The 24,621-nt window shown below is 39.7% G+C and overlaps 2 protein-coding genes across 2 annotated transcripts; one reads left to right on the top strand and one right to left on the bottom strand.

Moving 5' to 3' along the window:
* Nucleotides 1-863: 863 nt before the first annotated feature.
* On the bottom strand, nucleotides 864-7,887 carry eps8l1a (EPS8 signaling adaptor L1a). Its single transcript, XM_070848347.1, has 14 exons — nucleotides 7,818-7,887; nucleotides 6,306-6,420; nucleotides 6,140-6,198; nucleotides 5,569-5,704; nucleotides 4,334-4,422; nucleotides 4,165-4,239; nucleotides 3,927-4,075; nucleotides 3,630-3,839; nucleotides 3,298-3,406; nucleotides 3,050-3,190; nucleotides 2,768-2,912; nucleotides 1,829-1,991; nucleotides 1,307-1,439; nucleotides 864-1,109 (listed from the first exon to the last, which is right to left on the bottom strand). The coding sequence occupies exons 2-14, from the start codon at nucleotides 6,418-6,420 to the stop codon at nucleotides 1,023-1,025; spliced, it is 1,611 nt and encodes a 536-aa protein (XP_070704448.1). The 5' UTR covers nucleotides 7,818-7,887; the 3' UTR covers nucleotides 864-1,022.
* Nucleotides 7,888-11,257: 3,370 nt separating this feature from the next.
* On the top strand, nucleotides 11,258-23,601 carry slc6a16a (solute carrier family 6 member 16a). The gene is made up of 12 exons (XM_070847830.1): nucleotides 11,258-11,496; nucleotides 17,277-17,502; nucleotides 17,961-18,118; nucleotides 19,068-19,194; nucleotides 19,291-19,466; nucleotides 19,603-19,713; nucleotides 19,908-20,149; nucleotides 20,457-20,649; nucleotides 21,608-21,809; nucleotides 22,059-22,218; nucleotides 22,334-22,496; nucleotides 22,905-23,601. The coding sequence occupies exons 1-12, from the start codon at nucleotides 11,494-11,496 to the stop codon at nucleotides 23,238-23,240; spliced, it is 2,097 nt and encodes a 698-aa protein (XP_070703931.1). The 5' UTR covers nucleotides 11,258-11,493; the 3' UTR covers nucleotides 23,241-23,601.
* The last annotated feature ends 1,020 nt before the right edge of the window (nucleotides 23,602-24,621 follow it).

The following is a 24,621-nucleotide window of genomic DNA, read 5'->3' as shown; positions in this document are numbered from 1 at the left end:
TGCGCTGCACAGTTCTACAGGATTATGATTTACCTCCACCTGCTGTTATTGAGCGTGGGAACAATTCACATTTTATGTATGTTGATATCTTCAGTGTCTCTTGCTTTATTAATTCTTCATACGGCTGAGAAAATGAGTTATGATGAGAATGATGAAATTGCTTATCAAGAATTCTTCACAGTTTTTAAATTGTCTGTTTTGCTAATAGAGCTTTTGTATGTCCGAATACGGAAATAAGGGTTGCAGATAACTCAGCTATAATATAAAAACACACATAATGTTTTCTTCAAGCCAATACAAAGAAATCAATGTATCCAGCATGTGTGTCTGTGTTGTACATTATGTCATGACATGCTCCACAGCTAAAGTCACATTGAAAAACACAGAACATTTTTGTCTCCATAGAACTTCATATATTTCTGACTTAAGTTTAATGTGCATTTGGTTTAATTACTATTTGGCTTCAACAAGCAACATTGTCTTAATACAGGCTTATATGCGAGAAATAAAAACTCAAACATTTTCAGCCAAATGTACATTTTTTTATAGCTCTAAAATGCAGCTTCAGTCCTTTGTTGACAACAAATTAAACATCAGTATGTACTGATTTACTAGTACTAGCACACAAGTGTATTATATTGCATTTGTGCTTACCATCATGTTTCAGATATTGCCTAATCAAAGGATAATAGAAATATTTAAACTGTAAAAAAATATGATGAGCACCAAATGGTAAAAATAGCTTTGGTAAATTTTGGTGAGAAGTTGAAATTTAAAACCCCTCCGTCTTAAAAACATGTAAAAAAAAAAAAAAATCTAAATTAGAGTACGCTTTATACTTTACAACAGTTTGTTTTTGTTGATGAATCTGTAGAACATAAGAGCTATGACTGCATGTACGATTTAAGGATTAAAATCCATCCGCAAAATCACCCTGTGTATGCAGCTCTATGTGCAATACTACATTTATCTCAATTGATCTTCAGTGCCACATCTGCATTAGTGGATGTTTAAAAGCTCCGTCACACAATATCACTCTCTGATCTCACTTCAATCTTCTGCTTTTGCTTCTCCATCACCGTCTCTAGTTCTGTGGCTTTGCGCACATCCTGAGGAGATAAAATGTGATTTAATAGAGAAATATTCAAGAACAAGGAGCCTCTATAGTAAAAATCAAATCTACCCACAGAAACCACTGAAAGGCTAATAATCTTTAGTCAATGTGAGTCAAAAACAATGTGGTAAAATGACTTAAATCTGTTGATAAATCAAACACAAACGGCATCCAGAAAAACACTAGACAGACCTCTAGCAGGGCCTTCTGCACCATAACTTGGCTGTAAACTCTTGCACCCTCCTCTGGTGACACCGTGCGGAGCTCCTCCTTAGTCAGGGAAAAAAGCTGCGCCCCAGTTAACACGCCCAGACTCTGAACTGTCCTAACAGAAAAGAACAGAAAATCAATGTTGGTTTCAGTTCACCTTCAGAGAGCTTTCATGGTCAAAAGTACATTTGTCAAATAGAAGAAGCCACTTGTTAAACTGAAATAGTCTAAAGCAATACCTTTCTTCACTTAATAGTGCCACTAACTCAACTCAGTTCACGCCAAAGTTACAATACACAATACAGAACCGTTGGTAGGGGGGACATTTTGACATTTGAGGGTGCTATTGTGCACAAAACAAATTGAAGGAGAGCATCTCAGAGAGCTGAACATGCTGCATGTAATGCAGTAAACTGTGGAGGTGACTTTTTGATTTCATTCTCCTCGTTGTTCTTCAAGTCCACAGCTCTACTGAACATTAAGTGTTCAATAGTGCACACTCACTGCTGACTGAAGCCCTTTGCGCCGAGCCAGGCCTCCACCTCAGCAGACTGCGAGTGGTAGTTCAGGGGAGCAGAAGTGTCAGCGGTGCGGGGGACCACCAGTGGCCGCACTGAGTTTCTTTTCTCAGCTAGTCGTTGAAGAAGCTCATCGTTCATTATCAGGACTGTAAACACAAAAACACACAAAACCTAACTGACACACACATGCAGACCAGCTAGTGTCACATTTCTTCAACTGAAGGCATCTGCACCGAAAGCTTTTGCGATCCTTTTCTACAAATGCTACATTTAATCTATATTTTCATTGACTCACATGAAATTATGAATTCATAGGATGAATTGTGTCCTGTCCTGCAGAGGAAATTGTTCTTTGAGTATGTAACTGAGAAAGGTACAGACTGATCTTTTGGCTCTATTTGTTTTTTGTCATATTATTTTCAGTATAAAATACATATACAATGTATAGAATATACTTGTAGACTACACTTCCATAGCTCCAGAAAATTTATATCACACTTCTCTGATTTCCCTGTATTTGTCTGTTATGAATAATAGGAATGGTCAGTACATTTAATAATTCAGTCTTTTGTATAGTAAAAAAAATGAGCTAATGCAGTTTATTAAACACATCTGGGAACACATGGTCTTCATACACCAAAGCACAGTAGTGTGTTGGTGTGAAATGAATATCTGAACAAAATATCTATGTGTTGATTCAGCAACATCCTTAAATTATGGCCTTCATTAATTCATTTTTCTGTTTCACTCAACTTTTACAAATTTAGCATGTCTCTGGGTGAGTAGTTTCTGGTTTCAGATTCCAAGAAATTGAACGTAAAGAGGCTCCTGGGATACAATATCTTAATAATCTAACATACCTCTCTTATGTTTGTACACAGGATTTATCATGGCTGATATTCGACATGTGTGGGTATGTTACCTCGACCATTGTCCTCTCCCTGCATTGTCGTAGAAGGTAAAACCATGCTCTGCGGTCTCATTGGGCTTGTGGTGGTAGGACTGATCCCATCCGAGCTTGGTGGAGCATATGAGAAGTACTTTGTCCGAGGGGAAAGGGCAATTTTCTGTTTTGGGAAAAACAGGAATGAATTAAAACTGTATGATGGCATGAGGCAAAAAGCTGCAGCTTGTGTATGTCTGCAATGTTTGAGGCACTGACACAACAGCACGATCTTCTTTATGTGCTGTGTGTGTACTGTACCTTTGACTCTGTGCGAACCACTGGGCTGTCTCTCCCAGTGTTATTCAGAGCGGACAGAGGCTCCAGGATATTAAAGGGAACAAATCCTATCTGGTCAAAGCGATTCCGACACTTCCACCATCGCTTTGATGACTCAATCACCTAAGGAAAGATGACTCACACGTCAATCGAGTTTTGCTGCATATTCCAAGAGTATGTCTTCTTTTACAGGTGGGTCACCATTTCTAATTCTTATTATGGGTTCGTACCTCTAGTGTTTCTCCTTGTAGTACAGAGAGTTCACTGCTGTTTCTAGCCACAAAGTCATAACTGCAGCAGTAAAGTCTCTCACCCTCTGGTGGGAGCCAATTTCCATCCCTTAAATAGAAATATCATATGCAACATGTGAAAAACTTGAGCCAAGAAGACCGTTGGATATTAGCAATCCTAACTCCCAACATGGAAGGAAGTTATTACCACACTTAACCTCCAGACTGATTTTATAAGGTAATTAATTGTAGCCAGTAGGAATTTGGCTAGCATTGTCACACATGCTATAAAACATAATCATGCCTTGTTCTGTAACAGTCCACAGACTCACACTTCATTATTGTTTCCGCCAGGGCCCTCAGCTGTCTGTCGAGTGTGTTCCTGTGGGATTTGTGCCTCCCTGCTTTCCCTGAAAACATCTTGTTTGTGCTGCGACTCGATGGGATCTTCCAAAGGCTGACCAGTTGAGTCATAGGCCTGAGGCTGCCACCCATCCAGGAAAACAGGTGAATACGGAGGAACGGACACACTAAGCTGCGAGCTGGGAAAGAGGGCAAGAGGATCTTGTTAGCACAACATGACACACTCTCAAACCACGATTTACACACACATGCATAAACACACAGACCAGGGTGAAGTCCAGTTGGGCCCCAATGAAGTCCACAGCTCCTTTTCCTCTTCAGTCAGATGCTCGTGTAGCAGTGACACGGCACCACTGGTCATTGCAGGGCTGACCACCAATGCACCCAAAGCTGGCCCTCCAGTGGTTTTCACCATCTGTGAAAGAGCAGGTTGATACAGTCAATATCACAGAGAGATAGGAAAAAAAGACTACTACTGTAAATGTGAATATGAGAAACACTCACCAATCTGAGAGGCACAAAGATGTGATGTAGCAGCTCATGCGAGTCAGGCTGGGTGATAGATAACTTGAGGCGGTCCTAAATAATCCAACAAATATGGTCACGTACATCAATGTCGACTTGTACATTTTCAGAGTCACTCAATGCTGGATGATGACTAGTCTAATCTCACCAGCAGACTGAGGGAGTACTTGATTTTCTGAAAGATGTCCGCAAATTCCTCCTCCAATGGAGGGGAAGCTTTCATGGTCAACAAAACGTCTGCACACAGAAGAGCACAATCACAGCACGATCACTGTTATTATACATGCACTGAATTTTCAAACTCATACATGTTGGTGTCAGTATTATGTTGTGTCTTGTCAATGTTTTGACATTACCTAGATTCACATTCATCTGCCTGATGCAAGTCTAATTGCATGCTTTAATGAGAGACTTAATGTGTGGGAAAATAAAAGAATCATAAGAATTTGAATAATAGAAAACACAACACCACAGTAAAATGAAGTGTTCAAGTAAAGGCGTGGAGTGCGTTACTTGAAGACTGGTTCTAGCTTGTTCCAGCAAGTACGCTCTTATAAAACAATGCCAGTGGTAGTGACTAACAATAATACTCCTGTCTTCCATTTCATTATTGATAAATTACTGTGTGTATTGCCTTTACTCTTATCAATGGTCACACCTATCTGAGTACACACTGGCCAGAACCCAGGAAACACCCTGGTCATGTTGCCAGAACGGCACAGAGTGGAAACAAATAGACACAAACAGTTAAACTTTCTCACTTATTGGCAATTTATAGTGTCCAATGATGAGGAAACAGCAGTCCACAACAAAAAGAAAATGTTTCGAATCAATCCTCCTTCCTATTCTTTTTGCCAATGTTCATGTCAACAGAAACCGCCCCTATGGCCTTTCTCTAGAACTCTCAATCACCAGAATAAAGTGGTGAATGAAGCTTAATCAAAATGAGTTCGAATTTTAAAACTTGTCATGTTCGTGTTGCTTCTTAATCTTCCTTGATTGACTTGGCACCAGCTTCAGTCATGTCTTTGTAATGTTTCATGGCTATAATTACAGTGGGCAGGAATTTTCATAACAAGCCGAAGAATTTTTTGGCAACCAGCCTGCTGACCTGCTTCCAGCTGTAAAATAGCGTGCCAGTATTCAGTCTTTGTCTCCAGTTTCCTGCCTTTACTCTTCATCTGCGGCCTAACAGAAGCCAGCGTTCACTAGTACCCCATCAATACTTGTCTGCAGTCATCAAGCACTTCCTCAAACTTCAGACTTACCATAAACACAACACCTTACTATTGTACATATTGTTATTTGGGTCTGTTTCTGAGGATCCTGTCAAGCTGTGCTAGTTAATTGAGTAGTTCATTGACAGGATGGAACAGCTCTCACCTTCTTGGTCCTCCTTCTTCTTGCTCTTTCTGCTTTTCTTCTTCTTCCTTTGGTTGAGAATACTCTGGGCCTCAGCTGTCTGCTGCAAGCGTGCCATGAATCGCTCCACATCGTCAAAGCAGTGGTTCAGAATCTCCTGATAAAGACACAGACTGTTTATTGTGGCCATTTATCAGAGTTTTGAAAAGATCTTTTATTTTCTGCTTTATTAGACCGTGACAGGAAAGCAGGGGAGAGAGAAGGGATGACATGCAGCAAGGGGCCAAGGTCGGACTCAAACTCCAGCCACCACGGAGAGGACACAGTCATAATGGCACGCACTCCACCAGGTGAGCCACTAGGGTGTTTTAATAAGTTTATAATGCTGGGCATTTTGTGAGTACGTTATTAGTGAGCCAAACAGCAAGTAACATACAATACAGCTGTCTCCACTAACAACTTGAACATCAGGTGACTTTCACCAAGTATTATTTACTGCAGGGCTGCAGTAGATGGTAAATATTGGTGACATTAGTGAGCTCAGCCGATGATGTGAGCCTGAGCAACCCAAACTTCTAGTTCTAGTACATACCACTTCTCTCTCTGCATTCAATACAGATGCATGATTCGACTCTTCACTGGCACCATTCTCTGAGCAGAGGAGAAACACAGTCATCAAAGCAAACTGACATATGTAAACACCAAGCCTGTTGTATTGTACACGTACACACACATACTCATTAGGCAGATGGATTTACCTTTGGCAGAATTTGTGTAGACGGGCAGGCCACTAGGAAGAAGCTGCCCCCCTGGAGTCATCATGACTCGGACACCAGAAGGCTTTCTAGGGACCACCGGAGGTGGTGCAGACATCTGTTGTGTATTGAGTCAGACAGAGTAAAATCAAGCACATTGAATGCAGTACAGGATAATGCTACTAATGATACTATAATGCTTTTTTTTCTAGATGTTAATGTTTGCAGCACCTGGTTTCCTTTCCGTTGGAGAGCCAATACATTATTTCATTAAGGACTGTCATGAGAATATTATAGCAATATCCATAGAAATTTTGAAAAAGAAAATAATACTGCTATGAATCAATTTCATCTTTAACTTTGTTCATTTATAAATTTTGTCTCTTTTTTGGTAAATAAAGTTGACTAAAATTGCACGTGTAGTGAGGTAGAAAAAGAAGCATGTAAACAAAACCATACAAAAGATAGATAGTAAAAAGGCAACCAGGTAAACTGATTGATAATATATCCACAAGGCTTAACATCTGCAATCAATACTGTGTTATTTTAATTAAATAAAATCACTTGCACAGAGCAGGGGACAGAGAGTTTGTGTGTAAGACAACTAACCAATCTGATATACTGTCGTTTAATGTCCACTAAAGATGTACTTTTCATACTTTTCCTCTTTCCATTTTACACATTCTCTGTATAAGGCAAAATTTTCATGTAGAAAGACAGGCATGTTTAGTTTCAAGCTGTAGTGACACACTGCCTGAATGTGTACACAATATCAAAATATGTGTATCATTAACATGATACACATATACATGATACATTTTTGAACATCATAATTATCATTAGTACTGGTATACTGCGACACCTCTAATCTCATTACTACTTCATATTTAACTCAACAGATCAAAATAATTTCATCTTGATATCATGAAAAATGATGAATGAGAGCCTGATTGCACATTCCACAAGCTGATTGTAAGAATTCAGACTATTCTGTCCGCACACTCACATGTAAGTGACAGATACACACGACAGGAAAAACCACTGTCACCAGATTCATGGTATGCAGTTGACACAACCACCAAAACTTGATAAAGAAACTGTGCCAGGTGACTATAAATGACAGCAATGCAAACGCATTGTAGCTTTTTACATTTAGATCGTTTTCCCCTCATCTCTCTGCCTGTCTTCTGTCACTCCTTCTCTTCCACCATACTGAAATAGTAATAAACACATAATACTATATAAACTATTTCAAGTATTTACAATTTCTCATTAAATGAGTGTACAGATGAAGCTCCTCACGCAATTACAAATACTGAAGCATTGTAGTGTAGCAAGATGAAGTGACGCTGCTTCAAAAGTCTCCTCTGAGCAACATATTACTGACACAAGGCAGCTGTTCTTCATATGACAGGTGTACCTGCCTCTCTAACCCCCCTTCAAATACACACACACACACACACACACACATGTGTGGACAAAGTTAACACATACAATTTAGATACATCACTGTACCTTGTAGTGTGGTTTGAGTGTGTAAATCCACGGCACAGGAAGCAAATCCTCGTGCAGAGTTGTGTGTGGACTGAGCTTAGCTGTTTGCATGAGGACGTCCCACCTTCTTGAGATATGCACAAACGAGAAAAACAAGTCTGACTTTCCTTTTGCAGTTAATCTCTGTTGCTTTCACTCTCCTGTGATTCTCCGATACACACACACAAACACTCCCTCCCTCCCTCCCTCCCTCCCTCCTTCCCTCCCTCCCATTCTTCTCTCTGCATCTCTGCGAGCTTCTTCTTCCTTATGACAGACATTTCTATCAACAACTGCCTGCGGCTTGTGCCAAGGGGATAAGATGATCTGTAACACATGCCATTTGACAAATGTAATGCAGTCCTTCTCAAACTACCTCCACAAATTCAGTGACATCAAGTTTCGTTTGAGAGTTTTAAGCCAAAGCCAAGAGTGCAGAACAGGCAATTACAAGTTCAAGAAATATCAATAAAAGGAAATTAAAGATCTTAATCCAGTTCATTCTTGGGATTTTCCTCAAAGCAGAAATGTTATTAGTTAAGTAGGCTTGATTAGAACATTTCTTCTTATTAGGACTTCCCTCTATGGCTATTAAACTATCTACCAATTGCATTTAATAATAAAATGATTTCATAATAAATAGCCTCCTTTTTGTAGTGGTCTTGTACCGTAGTTATCTGTTCTTTAAATAACCTCATTAGGAAAATCAACGGAAAATGTTCAGGTCTGAATCATTTAATCAACTTAGAATCTGTGAAATAAAATGTTGTGAATGAGAGAGATGTATTTGTGAAATTAAGTTTCTGGGTTCAGGAACAATGTGGTACTGTATAAAATGTACTCACTAGAGTGACTCATCGAGATTTTTAAATAAAGACAGTTCTTTCAGAAAATAACAGATAAGAAAGCCTGAGGGCTGTGGTCACATTTTGAGTTCTTCAACAGTGTGCAAATATTGATTGTTAATAAGTATTAGAGCAACAGACTGGGGAGAGACTGAAAGGCCAAACTGAGTATCTGATTTGATTTCTGATAAGGAAACGTTTGATCAGAACACCGCAACACTGCCGGCGTGTGTAATCTTCAGCAGTTTGACAGATGCTAAATTAATTAGCAAACAAACATTAGATGATAGTGAGAGATTAATGGATGCTTGCGTACTTCTCAGAAAAAGGGTCAGAGTCAGACCTCACTTTAATTCTTGCTGAATGTGCCACCATTGACAGAAACCTTGCAGAAGTCCCCAAGTGCTCCTGAACAAAGTGTGATTCCAATGTGACTCTATTTTCGAGAAGAGGGTCTATTAAACATTTATGCTAGGAAGATGTCTCCATCATGATTTTAGCAACATGCAGCCAAAAGCCACCAAGATACTGTGGCTGAGATACTCATAGGTACAAGAGGAATTTAAAGCGTGTGGGGGGCTGAGCTGTTTGGTGAACAGTGACACCAACTGGTTGTTACAGGTCAGACTCCTCCTGCCCCTGCAGCTCTCCTTCTTTATGACTTTGCTGCTACTCAGGAGGGGAAACTGCAAACAGGTGTTCAAAGTGAAAATCAAAGAGCTGATGGTATTAGCAAGTGCAGAGGAGAAAGCGCAGAAATTAGCTGGCAAGCACACAACCACAGAACACAGTTCACCTCCATCCTTTCAGCACTTTATTCCAAAAAGTCTGTAGTTTTGGAATTGCATACCGAAGAAAGTCACCATGTCCAAGTTACTATACTGATGCTATGAAAAATATACTGTACGCATCACTGTTTATGCTTATTAGCTGTTCTCATAGCAGAAATAAATTTCTGTACTGCTTTGTGGGAATTTGGTTTCCAGTACACAACAGACTATTTTACAAGCAATTCTATCCAGGACGACTCTTTTGGTGTTTCAGATCTTGCCTTGATTTAGTCACATTGTAGACAGCAGAAATAACAAACTGGTGGGGTGTAGATGTATTTGGAAAGCCTATCCCTGTTTTGGGTCACTTATCTGCATTTACAGGTCAGCTGCTCTGCTCTACAGTGTTCGCTGTAGAATAAATATTTATATGAACAGAAAATTTCCTCTGCAGCTGCCTTCATCTGGCTTGAATTCAAGCCAGACTACTCAGGTAGCCTGCTAAAATGACAGTTTCCCTGTGTTTAAATTAATCTAATCAAGAGTATCTATTCACTTTTGTATTTATTATTTTTAGAAATAGAAACATAACTTTGAGCAATAACGTGTGTCATCTCAGCCTAAGAGCTTTTCAGTTTATCCCCACAATTAGCTTAGGATTTACTGTACTGCTGTGAGCCTTGCATTCATTCAGAGCTTTGACTTGTAGAAGGACACCTATAATCTGCATCCCAACAGTATGCATACACGGCAGTGACGTATACAGCAGCAAATAGGAGACACTCCAATCCCTGTCCTTTTTGCATTTGGTGGTCTCAAACGTCAAAATATTTTCCTCATCACAAGTTGCCTGTGCGATCTTGGCTGTATAAAGGGTAAACCCTAAATGTTAAAAAATAGGGGAAAAAAATACAGAGCAGAGGACTGGTAGGGAGGAATGGTGCAGATCTATCCGGTTCATCTTCCTCCAAGTGTCCAATTTCCATCCATCCAACCACTGTCTATACTGTTTATCGTTAAGGGTCGTGTGAACATCTGAGCATGATTAATGTGATGTGGGCTTCGTGGGGTCTCTAAGAGCTGCGTGCGTGTTGTAATGGTGTAGCTTAAAACCACAAAAGATTATTTCTTTGTTTTTTGTTTTTTTTACAAAGAAATCTGTATTGTCCTTTGGTTTTAAAGTATATCTCTTGCAAGGTCACAGCTTCACCTCTGTCATGTGACAGTATCTGGCTGCTGTGGAGGGCTTTGTAAGGACAACAGGTGTCTGTGTTTACATGCAGAGAAATGTGGCATACAGTGACAGGTCCTCACTCGTGGATGTCTGAAGGGGTTTGGTGATGTATATGGTTATTTCTCTTGCAGCATCAGTCCAACCAGGGCGTTGACTGCTTGGGATTTAACTGGGAGTTAATTGGGCGTTCATTAGGCGCAGACAGCTGGTTCGGCTTGCTTTTGTTGCGCGCTCTTAGGGCAAACCGTGAATTGAGCTGAACTAAGGATGTAGTCAGAAACTGTAGGCTACCCTGATTGCACGAATTATACGCGCATTTATCCGATTATTAAATTTTCCGCCAATGACAGCTCACTTAAACGCAGCACAGCGAGTAAGATCAGAGTCAAGCTCTCTTCAGGGGCATTTTTGGTAAATGCTTCGGGCAACACGCACAGTAACATCCAGCAGTGGGTGTTAATGTGTTGTCCAGCCCCAATGTTCGTTTTGGGGACGGGCCGTTCAGCCCCCACGGTCCTCCCATTGGCTCCAGCTGCAGTAACTTCTCCTTCGTGTCTTCTCGGGTTGGCGACGACACCGTTTGTTCCAACACAAAAAACGTGGCTTCAAGTTGTCAAAACTACCTGTTGGAAACTTTTCCCTCAGAGCAAATCCTGTTCGTAAGCCCGATTATTATCAAAACCAAAAAAAAAAAAAAAAAAGGAAGAGTTTAAAAGTAGTCTAGTCAGACAGGAGACAAAGGGACGTGCAGAGAAACCAACACCAGGACTTCTGGAAACTTTACCCGTCTCTTGGACCGTGCTGTCAGCATGGTATGTCCGCAACACAGCGTTCATCTGCTTTTACGCTTTATTAACGGCACTTTGTGACGACTGTCTGCGCTTATTCTCCACTTATTGCTTTCCCTTGACTGTCCTTTGCTTTTTTCCTCTTGTGACTTATAGGTTGCATAATTTACCAAGCACAACTAGACTCCTTTGTCCGTTACTTACGCGGTCATGAGTAGGCTTTAAGTCTGTGGTTTGCCTTACTTTGGATAATCTGCCATATGCAGCTGATTTTCAAAACATTAGTGCACAGGAATATCTGTGCTGCTCAACATGTTTAAGCAACACATGCTTCAGAACCCTCAACGACTCACTGTCAGTACATGGAGTTACTACTCATTAGAAATAAAATATGGATAACTATAGTGTACAGCAGCACAAATGTTGTTACTTTTTTTTAAATATGTTTATTTTAACAATAGTTTAGTCCCTTTATATAAGGGCACATCAATGTCACACTTATCTGATGTGGATTCCCTCAAACAGAAGCTGCAAGACAGCACTTTAACCTCATAATAAATGTTTCATTTTAAATCAAATATAATAATGTGCAACTGTCCACAAACCCACAGACTGCTCTGTGGCCTCTATGTATTTTGAAAATGTAATATAATGGTTTGTGGAGGTTGGGGTGTCTGCACACTGAGACACACATACTTGTGCTGTTTAATGTTTCAAGGCATAAAACAATATGCTGTACATACTGAATATGTGAGACCTTCTTATCCCCTGTTTCTGTAATGCATTTAGGTGTAAAGTAATCACACAAGCTGAAAGAGAGCAAAAAATAGTGTATCTGAAAGCTCCACAGTTAAACATAATCAACTTTAATTGTCCAGCTAGATAAAGGCTGGCCATGGCTTTTGGTGTTTTCATAAAAGGCTGCAAACAAAACAAGGTATAAGAGACCTGGTTTCAGATCTTGGATATCAATAAGTCTCTCCACATTTGTCTATGTTTGACTACACTGAGCTGAATCTGAGAAATCTCTGTGATCCAATACAAGAGTCATGTAATACATACTACTAATTTATTTTCATCTGCTGTTGACTGTGTTGGAGAGGTATTTTGAAATGCTTTCATTTTTGCAAATGTATATAGTGAAACAGAATGTACGCGGATGTAGTTTTCCATGTTGTTCCCAAGGCAATAAGCTACATCGAAGGGGGAAAAATAAGTAAGTGTGTCCATGATTGATAGCTACTCAGGTTATGCAGTACTTGTCTGTGTGTGTGTGTGTGTGTGTGTGTGTGTGTGTTGAGGGAAATATATGTATATTTTCTTATGTACACCTGTGCAGGGTGTTGGCCCATATCCTTCCATTAAATGTATGCAGAGATAAATTCCAGCCCTAAAACACGATAGGGCAGGTAGAGAAAGCCACTGAATACACTTGATAATCTCTCTGTGGATTAATATCCCACTGCTGGTGGATTATAGTTGATAATATACTGTAGCTACCAGTCTGTAGCTCTTTGGTGCTATTGTGTCACAGCTGTGACTTCTATGACAGCAGAATGCCTTGATAGCTTTCTGCCTCTTTTGGTCCTTTTGTATGTTAACCACAAGATTATGTTCCCATACATTGTGGTTGCTCGTGTGATTTGTAGTTATTTGTTGGATATTTTGCTCAATGCAGACATCTGCACTGCAATAGATCTTGTGAGCTGCTCAGTTTTGAAGTACTGACACAAGCCTACAAATGTTGACAAGATATCGCTGATCTTTATCCTGTAGCATCTGGCTTGAACAAAAGTTGAATTTGTATGGCAAGCTATGTTATGAGGTCCTGAATATGCATATTTCCACCGAGACTTTGACAGAAAAGAAAGAATCTGGCACCTTGTCAAACATAACGTCAACATGTAAAATTGTGTGTGTGTGTGTGAAAGGGGCTGAATTCTGTTTGTGGAGGTTGGGGTGTCTGCACACTGAGACACACGTACTCGTGCTGTTTAATGTTTCAAGGCATAAAACAATATGCTGTACATACTGAATATGTGTGACAGACAGATCTTACCTTCTTATCCCCTGTTTCTGTAATGCATTTAGGTGTAGCTGAAAGACAGCAAAAATCTAAAAGCAAACAAAACCGGAACAAGATATAAGAGACCTGGTCTCAGATCTTGGATATCAATAAGTCTCTCCACATTTGTCTATGTTTGACTACACTGAGCTGAATCTGAGAAATCTCTGTGATCCAATACAAGAGTCATGTAATACATACTACTAATTTATTTTCATCTGCTGTTGACTGTGTTGGAGAGGTATTTTGAAATGTTTTCATTTTTGTGGTTGTAGTTAGTGGTGGTGTTTTATAAAACTGCATTATGTTCCTCCTCAACGCATATTAGATATTTTAGTGTAACACAATCCAACACACAATACACTGAGTAGCGGTTTTGACAAAATTGAAGGTTATTGCTATGTAAGGCAGTATTTACTGCAGGCCATTGCATAGCATCACGTCTTTTTGTTGTTCATCACTCAGTCAGTTTAAACATCTCAGTGTATCATTCAGACTGTAGTTATTTAGAGTTTTTCTGATAAAATGAATGTGTACTCAAAATACAGCAGCACGCCAGTTGCATTCAGTTACTGTATTTACTGTGTAAACACAGGGATTAAATATGGCATCATTACCAAGAAGAATTGCTAACGCTCTAGATTACGGTCTGCAACATACAGCATAACCTTTCCCAATTTTACAGCGTAAAAGTAAGTAAGTGGGTACTTATATAGCACCTTTCAAGAGCATAGATGTCGTATGTAGTTCTTAAGTAGTTCTAATGGTGTACCAGTGTAATACGCTCTTACACATAAATGTAGATACAAGATGTGAAGTTAGGAAATAACGGGGTAACAAACTGGCAACTTAACACTGGAAGTATTTTTATTTATTTGTACCTATTACAGGGTACATTATGACATGTATTGAGCAACAAAGATTGCATTTGGGGGAATTTAAACACAACATATACTGCAATTGCTTTTAACTGCTGGCTACCTGTTCTGATATTACAACACACTAATAATAAACATTAAGAAGACACACTGGCACATGGGATCTATGTTATTTTTATCCCATTTTAGTGGCCACCAGTTGTACCAGTTAGATAACTTGACATTGATAAAGAAAAACAACTTTACAGCAAAGTCAGTAATATCTTAGACTACTGGAGATGTGATCCAGTCTAACTATATCAGCACAAAGTTTCTAAAATTGTTTCAGTTGTTTATAAATGTTCAGAAAAATTGTTCTTAGAAGTCGTTTTTAGAGATTAGTTTTTGCAGGTTGCACCACTGCTGAGTGCTTTTGTTTATTTACTAGTGTTATTACTGTTCACTGAGCACAGAAGTGTGGGTGCCTGTTTTCCAGCTGTATCCATAGATAGACCCTGACTGTCCAATAGGTAAAAATGTACAGCTGTGGTGTGTGTGTGTGTGTGTGTGTGTGTGTGTGTGTGTGTGTGTGTGTGTGTGTGTGTGTGTGTGTGTGTGTGTGTGTGTGCTTTGTGCCTGACTGTGGGGGAAGGGGCCTGTGGGTCAAGAAGATAATTTAAGGTTAGCCAATTATAGAAAAAAGGAGGAAAGTCAAAAATACAGTAGCTACAGTAGTGTGCAAAGAACTGAAGAATAAACATGCAGAATTTTTCCACTTCTTTTGAAGATGTGTGATAAATTAAAAGCATATTAAAATCCTCTTTACAGCTTCAAAAAAGAGGATATAAGCATGAAATACAACAGCCTCCCTCTTTAAGCCTGCGTACACTGCTTTATACAAGTTCACTGTGTTGAGGAGCTTGAGGATGCACTGATATATCCAAATATCATAAATCTGAGTTGAGCTGTATCTACATTGTGCAAACCTGTTTCAATAACAAACTTAACATTTTAAGATTAGCTCGGTTCTTTGAATTTCAGTCGTTTTGAAGGGTTGTTTTTCTTTGAATGGAAAGAGATGTGCCACGAAGATTACTCACAGATCTGATTGCCAGACTTTATTGCATCTAGCAATTATTTTCATCAATTAATATGTAGAAGTTAAGTCTACAAAAAACCATGAATCACTGAAAAAATACATCTTCAAACATCCTGCTAAACATCCTGCTAGGTCCAAAACCAAAGATATTCAATAATATAAAACAGAAAAGCAGCAAAATCTCACATTTGAGAAGCTGGAATCAGTGAATGTTTGGTTTATTTGCTTATTAGATCACATGTATGATGACTTTATTATCAAAATTGTTGCAGATGTATTTTTGTGATCACTGACTCATCAATTAAACAACTAATGTTGGATAATGTTTGACACACATGTGACACCACTGCTACACCAAAAGCCTGTTTGGTCCACGATAAACAAGTGTTGAAATAAATCTTAATAGCCTTTCTCCTGCCTAGTTAACAACTGTAACCACTACATGGTCTACCCATGCACCTCAGCACCACCCACTGTGTGAACCAATGTGAACATAACACCTCCCAGTGGGTTTCCACCCACTCCCACCCTCATGTCACCAAAGACTATCACTCCTTCACCAGGAGTTCTGCCTAATGGCTACTGCTCTCCCCACCTCCTGTGAGCACATGCATATTTTTGTCACTCTCGCACTCTTCTGTATCTGTGTGTATATGCATTTCTGAAATCACCTGACTTGTGTGGCCATGTGTTTTAACCAGTCACATACTCCTCTGGGTCATACACCTCTTGTAATTTTCCATTCTCACCAGCTGATACTAGCAGGGGCGCATACAAATGATCCAGCTAGGTCATGTCCTAAAGCCAGTTTGGCTCTTCTTAAGGCATTTTGGATCCTGCCCACTCATCTGAGTTAACATCTAAGTTTTTGAGAGTGTGTAGTCTGATGATCTGCTTCTATTTTGAAATACATTCTTCTTTTCTTCTTCTTCTTTTTTTAACAGTGAAACTTGATATTGGGGATTTCTATGCATTGTTGTAACTGAAATAGCAGAGAATCCAGATCATCTAATCACCTTTTTATCTGGATAATCTTCACATAACAAACTGCAGTATAACACAGAATGTTTTATACTTTGGGAATGTTACCTAATGATGCCTTGACAGTGTAAACCTACTTTAGTCAACCTCCTGTCAAACAACACATTTTTATTGCTGTTAAAGTTCTTAAGATAAATAATCAAAAATGTTTGATTTCATAAAAACCTTAAAGGTGAGAACTTTAAACTAAAATGTATGAACTAAAAGAGTTGTGCACAGACAGGAGCTCAGAATCCCACCTTTTTCCACATGGAGCAGATCTGCACATCAGCCCTGTTTATGTATGAAATTGGAGAGCTGCATGAGTTACAGCACATAGGCCTTACAACTGTGTTTTCACTTGGCAGATGAGAGCTAGAGGCCAGAGTTTAGCACATTCACTTTCCCTCTTCTAGACTCTCAGTAGTCTTTAGTCCCCCCCCCCCCCCCAGGGACTGCACACCTCACATGTTGTTATAGGCTCTTGTGGTTTCTGATAAATGATAAGTGACACTCAAACACGTTCAGTGGTGGTGCGGAGCATCAGCTTGTTTTGACATCCTGAAAATAGATTCTTACATACGTTCTCTTTGTTTGCAGATGTGGGCGGATTGACTTGTCTTTACACATATTTCTTTTGCACGTGCAAAAGTTAATTATAAACATATTTTTACATTCTATGTGGACTGCACCATGTCAATAAGCATCTCGGTATCAACTAATCATCAGTGAAGTTTACCCATTCTTCTTTGTGTACGAAAAGACGGAGAAACCGCCACTGGACAGCAACGAGGATGGAGCCTGGCTGGGCGAGGGCCAGTCTGAAACTCAGCTTACAACTGTGCACAGTCAAGATGGAGCTGATACATGCAATGAAGATCGGCCAGCATGGGACTCCAAGATCCAGTATGTGCTGGCCCAGGTGGGGTTCAGTGTGGGCTTAGGGAATGTGTGGAGGTTCCCATACCTGTGCCACCAAAATGGAGGAGGTGAGTGTCTTTAAAGAAAGAATTGTACTTTTCTACTTAGGGGATTTGACTGATCATCACAGTCACACAACTTTTCCTGTTTTTTTATAGGGGGCTTTTTGATGCTGGAAAACACTGCAAACATAAGGCAACACATAATAAAGAACAATTGAAATGAGGCAAGCTGCTAATTATGATCAAACACAGATATGAAAAAAAAACTAAGAATGGAAGTACTAAGTGAGGCACGTGTGTATATATGCCTTTATGTTTTTATATGTTTCTGATGCTTGCTCATGTGAGGATTCTTCAATCCTTAATTTTGAATTCCTGAATCGTTGGGTCTCTCTCTTAATTAAAGAGTTTGGTCTAGACCTGCTCTTTATGGAAAGCGTTTTGAGATAACACTGTTATGAATTGACGCTATATAAATAAAGATTCAGTGATTGATTGATTAAATCATCTTTCCTTCCTTCCAGGGGCCTTCATGCTACTGTATGTTTTTCTTCTAACGATTGTGGGAGTTCCCCTGTTTTTCATGGAGCTGGCAGCTGGCCAGAGCATTCGACAGGGCAGCATCGGTGTTTGGAAGCACATTTCTCCAAAGTTGGCAGGAATTGGTTACTCCAGCTGCATGGTGAGGATTTTGATTGTTTTGTATTTAGTTACATTTTTTTTGAGGATTGAACTATTCCTGAACGTCTAAAATGTTATACTTTGGATTATTTGTTAGTTGGGACAAATGAAAACTCAAATGGGGAAGCAATAAAATCTTCTTCCATTCTGATTTCTGTAAGGTACCTTACCTATGAAAAACTCAACTTTAAAAAAAGGTTGACGTTTACACACTCGTCAGCAAAAATGATTACTCATAGCTCATAGTATTTCAGATAGGTTGCTGTGGTTTGGTAGCTGGTTGTTGTTTTTTTTTCCACTTTTGGGTTTTAAATAGGTTCATCATCAAGATTCATAAGCAGGAACATCTTCCTCCACTTGTCTCATTAGACGCTGTAACATGTGCTACCTCTTGTATTACTTTCCTGTTAACAACTTTCTTTTTATTGCACCTTGTGTATATTTAAGAAAGGACAGCGATGACTTTCTGCCATGCTGTAACATGAGAGAGGCCTTGCGCAGTGCTGGCAGTTTGTTGCGTAACACTTTTCTCTACAGACGGGACAAAGCAAACACAGAGTGGACAAGAAGTTTCTGTGCCCGTGCAGCACACAGATGTACACTTGTACGCTTATACGCCCATGTTTTTCCAAAAAGCCTCATTGCTCAGTTAGTCCCAGTCTTTGTTGATGTCACAATTCATTGTGGCTACACTTTAAGCATACCTTTACCCTTACAGCTTAATTATAACTTTTGGGTTACACATGCATTGAAGTAGAAAATCCTATCTCAGATCATTTGAGATTTGCTGTTCCCACTTGGAAAACATTGTTGACCTTGAAAGATTTTTTTCAGGCAGAATAAACAACATACAGGGCAGCACATACTGTATTCTATATCTCAAGGACTTGTTATGTAAATATTGATGATTTATTAAGCAAATCATTCATGAACCCTTTTTTCTCCTCTAGGTGTGTTTCTACGTGGCTCTTTACTACAATGTTATCATTGCATGGAGCCTCTTCTACATGGGTAATTCTTTTCAGTATCCTCTGCCATGGGAGCAATGTCCTGTTGATGTAACCACGAATGACACAGGTACTGGCATAACAGAGAAGTAAATTTGAGTTATTAACAGGAGAGGTCACGTAGATGCCAGTTCAAGGTCTTTACTTTTCTGTCCTCACTCAACAGTGAAAGAATGTGCAAGTTCTTCCCCAACGTCATATTTCTGGTTTCGGAAAGCCCTTAACATCACAAATTCAATCAAAGAATCCGGAGAGTTTAACCCCATTATGACAGGCTGTTTGTTGGCTGCTTGGACAATCGTGTCCTTGGCTATGATCAAGGGCATCAAGTCTTCTGCAAAGGTAAGTTAACCTCTCTTCTGTTCTTCACCACAGCCCCACTGATTCAGAACAACCAATACTTCAGCAAACATACACACTCATGCTTGTGTCGTTTTCAGAAATCAGAATCGTCCTTTGTTTGTTTTTCCAACTCTAGGTGATGTACTTCTCGTCAGTCTTTCCCTACGTGGTGCTCTTTATCTTCCTCATCAGAGGGTTGATGTTGGACGGTGCAATAGATGGAATCGCCTATATGTTTTATCCTAAAGTAAGCACAGATTTCATCACGTGTTTGATCATATTCATGTTGCTCTCTTAACGTTTGTTCTACATTTCTTCTCTTGTTTTATATTTTTATGTGATGAATACCAAATGGCAAATGTTTATGAGTATTAAGAACAAGTTTTGTTGTGTTTACAATAATTTAGATGTACTGAGATGTTACTTTGTGGTATTTTTCAGTTGGAAATCTGGGGTAATGTCCAGGTGTGGCGACAGGCAGCTACACAAGTGTTTTTTGCCCTTGGACTGGGTTATGGCTCCGTTATTGCATATTCCTCCTACAATCCGGTCCACAACAACTGCCACAGGGACGCGTTAATGGTCTCTGCCATCAACTTCATGACATCTGTTCTGGCCTCGCTTGTGGTTTTCGTCGTGCTGGGTTTCCGTGCCAAGAACATCGCACTACGCTGCGTGGCTAAGTAAGGATGTGTGCGTGGATATTGGTATTGGAATAATTGGTCAGTCCATTATTAAACACATAATTTTGAATGCTGGCAAAAGAACTACTTTCATATGAGTCCATAAATTTGTAAAATTCTCAGTGTTTTCAAAGTCGATGTTCTTTAAGTACATTAATACAATTATTCCTGATATTTAGCATGTTCGTAATTTAATAATCGTATTGACAATTCTTAATATTTGCAATTTACCATAATATTTGAGTGAATGTCTTTGTCTTACAACAGATATAGTCTGACTTTTATATCTTACTCTAATCTCTTCCAGAAATCTTGGTCTTCTAAGTGTCATGGCATCCCATGAATCTAACCACCACTTGGTTGGCCTTGGTTGGCCTTGGATCAACATGACGGATCCAAGCTCTGTGTCTATAGCTGAATACAGAGAGTGGTACAGTCACCACAGCTCCGTGGTGGGTCCTAACATCACTGACTGCAGTCTGGAGGAGGAGATGAATAAGGTATCCCTGAGATATAATTTGAATAAACTTTCTTCATATAAGGGTTATGTCCCAACGTGCTTCAAAAGGAGATAAAACCACAAAGCGCATTCAGGAGAATCATTTAACAGATAAAAAGAATCTCAAAACAATGAAAAAAAAAAGCAAATCAAAGCATATTGTCAAATAGTGAAGCAGCAATCATATTTTAACGTTGAGGAGTTTGGTGTGAAACAGATCTGGCTAGAAGGTGGATCACCACATGTTGCTTTATGAGGTGCTGGACATCGGCTTGCTCAAAAAAGAAAATCGGGGATTCAAACGGAGGTGAATCTTTCTATACCAATAGTAAGTAGGTGGAGTGCTGAGGTTCCAAGGACCCCTGAGGAATCTGTGAGGTACTGTAAAATATCCAGCTAGCAAGAGGAAGAAAACATATGGCAGACTATATCTAGTAGGTCTGTAGGAGAGATGGAGGCAAGCTGTGATAGAGGAGTGAAAGAAGAAACTAAAGAAACAGGCAAAGGGGTACTAAAAGTCATGTTATCTAACAGTGTTTATTTTATCTAAAAAAGTCATACTCTCAAAATTAGAGGTACAGGAGGTGTATATTTTTGTACTGAAAACGTTTATTTTTCTATAAATGTAACTCAACAGGGCAGATATCCGTCAGACATGTTTTGATCTACCACAAATGTGCAAAGCTGTTTCTGATGTAGTTTTAAATGTGAGCCAATTCAGCATGAAATGCAGATACAGTCGACTCAGATTAAGTAGCACATTGTTGGCACAGGGAAGAACTGACTCACCCTCCTCCTCCTCCATCCTCTGTGCTTCTGGTACGGTGCTATCGAACGCTGTCGACTGAAAGTGCATGGAGCCACCAAATACTTGCTTGCGATCTTCAGTTAACATTCATGAAATTCTTGTTCAGACTCCTTCTATCTACCTTTTGTGTCTTCCTTTTGTGCGAGCGCAGGGTGTTGAAGGGACAGGCCTGGCGTTCATAGCGTTCACTGAAGTGATGGCCCTTTTCCCCGCCAGCCCCTTCTGGTCCACTCTGTTTTTCTTAATGCTGCTCAACCTGGGCCTCAGCACCATGTTTGGCACCATGCAGGGAATCCTCACACCTCTCATGGACAATTTTGGTGTCTTGGGGCGTCACCGGACCATTCTCACTGGTAACACACACAAGTTAGCAGGAGGTCAAGAGATGCTTTGTATGACAGGCATAGATGTTTTAATTATATATGGTTACACTAAAGATGTACACGGTTAAAAATGTGAAATATGGAAGGAAATGAAGAATACAGCACGATCAAGGTTTTGACAATACAGAAGTGTATTACATCAGAAATACATAAATCATGGGCTTTGTGAAGATAACTGCTATTTTTCTAACACTGTCTGCAATCTTACTTGTTTTTCAGTGTCCAGCTGTGCTTTGGGCTTCTTAATGGGACTGGTCTTCACCCAGCGCTCAGGCAACTACTTTGTGACCATGTTTGATGACTACTCTGCCACTCTACCGTTGGTTATTGTAGTAATCTTTGAAACCATTAGCGTGGCGTGGGTTTATGGAACAGATCGGTAAGAGCCCAATATTTCTGAGAGTTTTTCACAACTGAATCATTTTTGTCTCTGCCCGTTTTATTTCTTATTTTGAAAAGCCGCATCTCATATAAATGTTTTTTTCTCACTGCAGCTTCCTGGATGACATTGAAGTCATGCTCAAATGGCGCCCTCCAGTGGTGTACAAGTATCTTTGGAAATATGTCTGTTTACTGGCAATGATTGGTCTTCTGGCTGCCAGTTTGTTGCGCATGGTCTTCAAAGCGCCCACATATACCGCCTGGAATCAAAGCACAGTAAGACACTGGACTGCTGCTTTTTGTCCTATGAGAATGAACTAACCTGTTAGAGCCATCGATGTATATTTCTCAAAAACTACAATAACAACTGTTGATTTGTTTCAAGCTGTGGAGGTACATGTTGTAATATGATCAATTCAATATTTATTCATTGTAATTTGAATGTGTTTGATTATTTTGTTCTGAATTTTTGTTTGGATTTACACCTTTTTCATACTTTTATCTGTGGATATGCTAGTATAAGCTGCTGTTTCCCTCAGGAATCATTTAATCTTAACTTTTTTATGGTCAGTAACAGGATATTTATAGGTGAAGTAATTTGTACCACATTAAAAACAGTTTACACTTGAGCAGCGCTGTGCCTGCTCACGTTTCTCTCTGACACGCTGCTCTTCCTCTCTTCAGGCCTCTGAGATGACTCTGGAGTACCCCGGCTGGGCCCTTGCTATGATTGTCATTCTTATAGTCTTTGCCAGCTTGCCCGTTCCCATTGGCTACATCCATTCTGTGTTGAAGAACCGTAACACTCGCTCTGAGGAGGTCGGTGGCCAGGAGATGCACCGTGAGATGTACACCAAGTGCAGCTCCACTGAGCCGCTGGATTCCAACTCCCACCACAGAGTCCCTTCTGAGGAAGCCGAGGCACATCCCAGGATTGCCTTCCTGCCATTGGGCAACGAACACTATCGGCTCTTGCCCCAGCAGGAGGAGGAAGATGAGGAACAGGATACAGGGGTGTGAGCACAGCTGTGGGAGGGTAGATATCTGTGAAAGGACAAAATGTTGAAATCTTAAACCTCCAAGTCCAAGAGCAAGATCCTGCAAGAGAGATTACAAAGTGAAGGGAGGGCAGTCATACACAGAAGTATTCTTGCTCTGAAGGAGTCTTTTGATTGCACCCATTTGTCATATTCAACAAGCTCTATATTGTTGACAACCTATTTTAGCTATTTATATCGGTGAAGGTATATTGAAATAAAAAGCTACTTAGATTCTGTAGCTATGAACCCACAACACCTCCATGTAGTACCTCCCTCCGTTCATTTTCTGAACCACTCATACTGTTCAGAAATAAAAACACTTGCATATATATATATAAATATATAAAAGGAATAAGCTGCTATATTTGGTGAAACAAAGATGTTATGGAAAGTTTTAGAGTAGGGCATTGACCAGCTATCAGCATGCCAGACTAGGTTTATCTATTGTTTCTGCCAGCCTCATGTCACATGGAAGTCATTACTGAGTTGGCTGGTGATCTGAGGAAGGCAGCAACATAGCAAAAAGCAAATAATCTTTACGATGAGATGAGTATTTTTAGCTGCGAAGTATGGGTTTGCATGAAACCATTGTACCTTGAGGAACTGTGTGTGCGCGCACTTGCGTGTGTGTGTGTGTTTGTGAATTTCTGTTCATTTCTCTTGTGAATTAGTTTGGTTGTGGAATGACACACGTGAATATGTCAATGAAAAACTTTATTTTACATTATATTTGTATCATTTTACCTCATAAGACCACAGCGATGTTTTTACATGTGTTCACAAAGTGTTCAGTGCAGCAGTATTGTACTGTACTAGATGAGGGCTAAAATAAACCTCTAGATGGCAGCAACCTGACTGGATGGACCTTTTTATGATCTTGACATCACTCAAACCTGAACACCCTCAAGATCACAGCTGTATAAAGATGAAGGCCTTTACAGAAGTTAGAAAATATTCACTTGGAGTGAGAAAATTAAAAGAATTTGTGGCAGCAGAGGCATATTTTTGCTCAGCAATACCAATTATTATACTAATTATCTTTTTTTTTTCTGTTATGGATTCTTTAAAAAGGGTTCTCTTAACATTTACTCAAGTTTGGTGCTAAAAGGTGTTATCTGTAGGCGTACGAGGTGCCACGACAAGTCCCTCTGTTAGAGATCCATTAGTTTGATTCTATGTGCTGGTTGAACTCTTCTTTTGAAGAGATCTCACTTAGAGTAACCATGAGAGACAAAACATCCATTAGTAATTAATTGCCTTAATTTATAGGTAGATAGGGTTAGACTTGTGATTAATTCATATATCATCCAATAAAGACCACAAGCTACATCATCAGGCCTAAACCTTCATCAGGGAGTGAA

This window comes from Pempheris klunzingeri, chromosome 17, assembly GCF_042242105.1.
Source record: "Pempheris klunzingeri isolate RE-2024b chromosome 17, fPemKlu1.hap1, whole genome shotgun sequence".
Lineage (NCBI taxonomy): Eukaryota > Metazoa > Chordata > Actinopteri > Acropomatiformes > Pempheridae > Pempheris > Pempheris klunzingeri.
Note: the sequence above shows the minus strand (reverse complement) of the source record. Positions and strands in the feature narration are given on the sequence as shown.

What these genes read in the sequence shown, in the direction of transcription:
- eps8l1a (XM_070848347.1), bottom strand. Translation starts at nt 6,420, where the DNA reads ATGTCTGCACCACCTCCGGTGGTCCCTAGAAAGCCTTCTGGTGTCCGA. An exon ending in TGAATGCAGAGAGAGAAGTG is followed by an intron (nt 5,705 to 6,139) that starts GTATGTACTAGA and finishes TGTCTTTATCAG; the next exon opens with GAGATTCTGAACCACTGCTT. An exon ending in TCTTTGTGCCTCTCAGATTG is followed by an intron (nt 4,076 to 4,164) that starts GTGAGTGTTTCT and finishes GCTCTTTCACAG; the next exon opens with ATGGTGAAAACCACTGGAGG.
- slc6a16a (XM_070847830.1), top strand. An exon ending in TGTAACCACGAATGACACAG is followed by an intron (nt 19,195 to 19,290) that starts GTACTGGCATAA and finishes CTCACTCAACAG; the next exon opens with TGAAAGAATGTGCAAGTTCT. An exon ending in CCGCCTGGAATCAAAGCACA is followed by an intron (nt 22,497 to 22,904) that starts GTAAGACACTGG and finishes TCCTCTCTTCAG; the next exon opens with GCCTCTGAGATGACTCTGGA.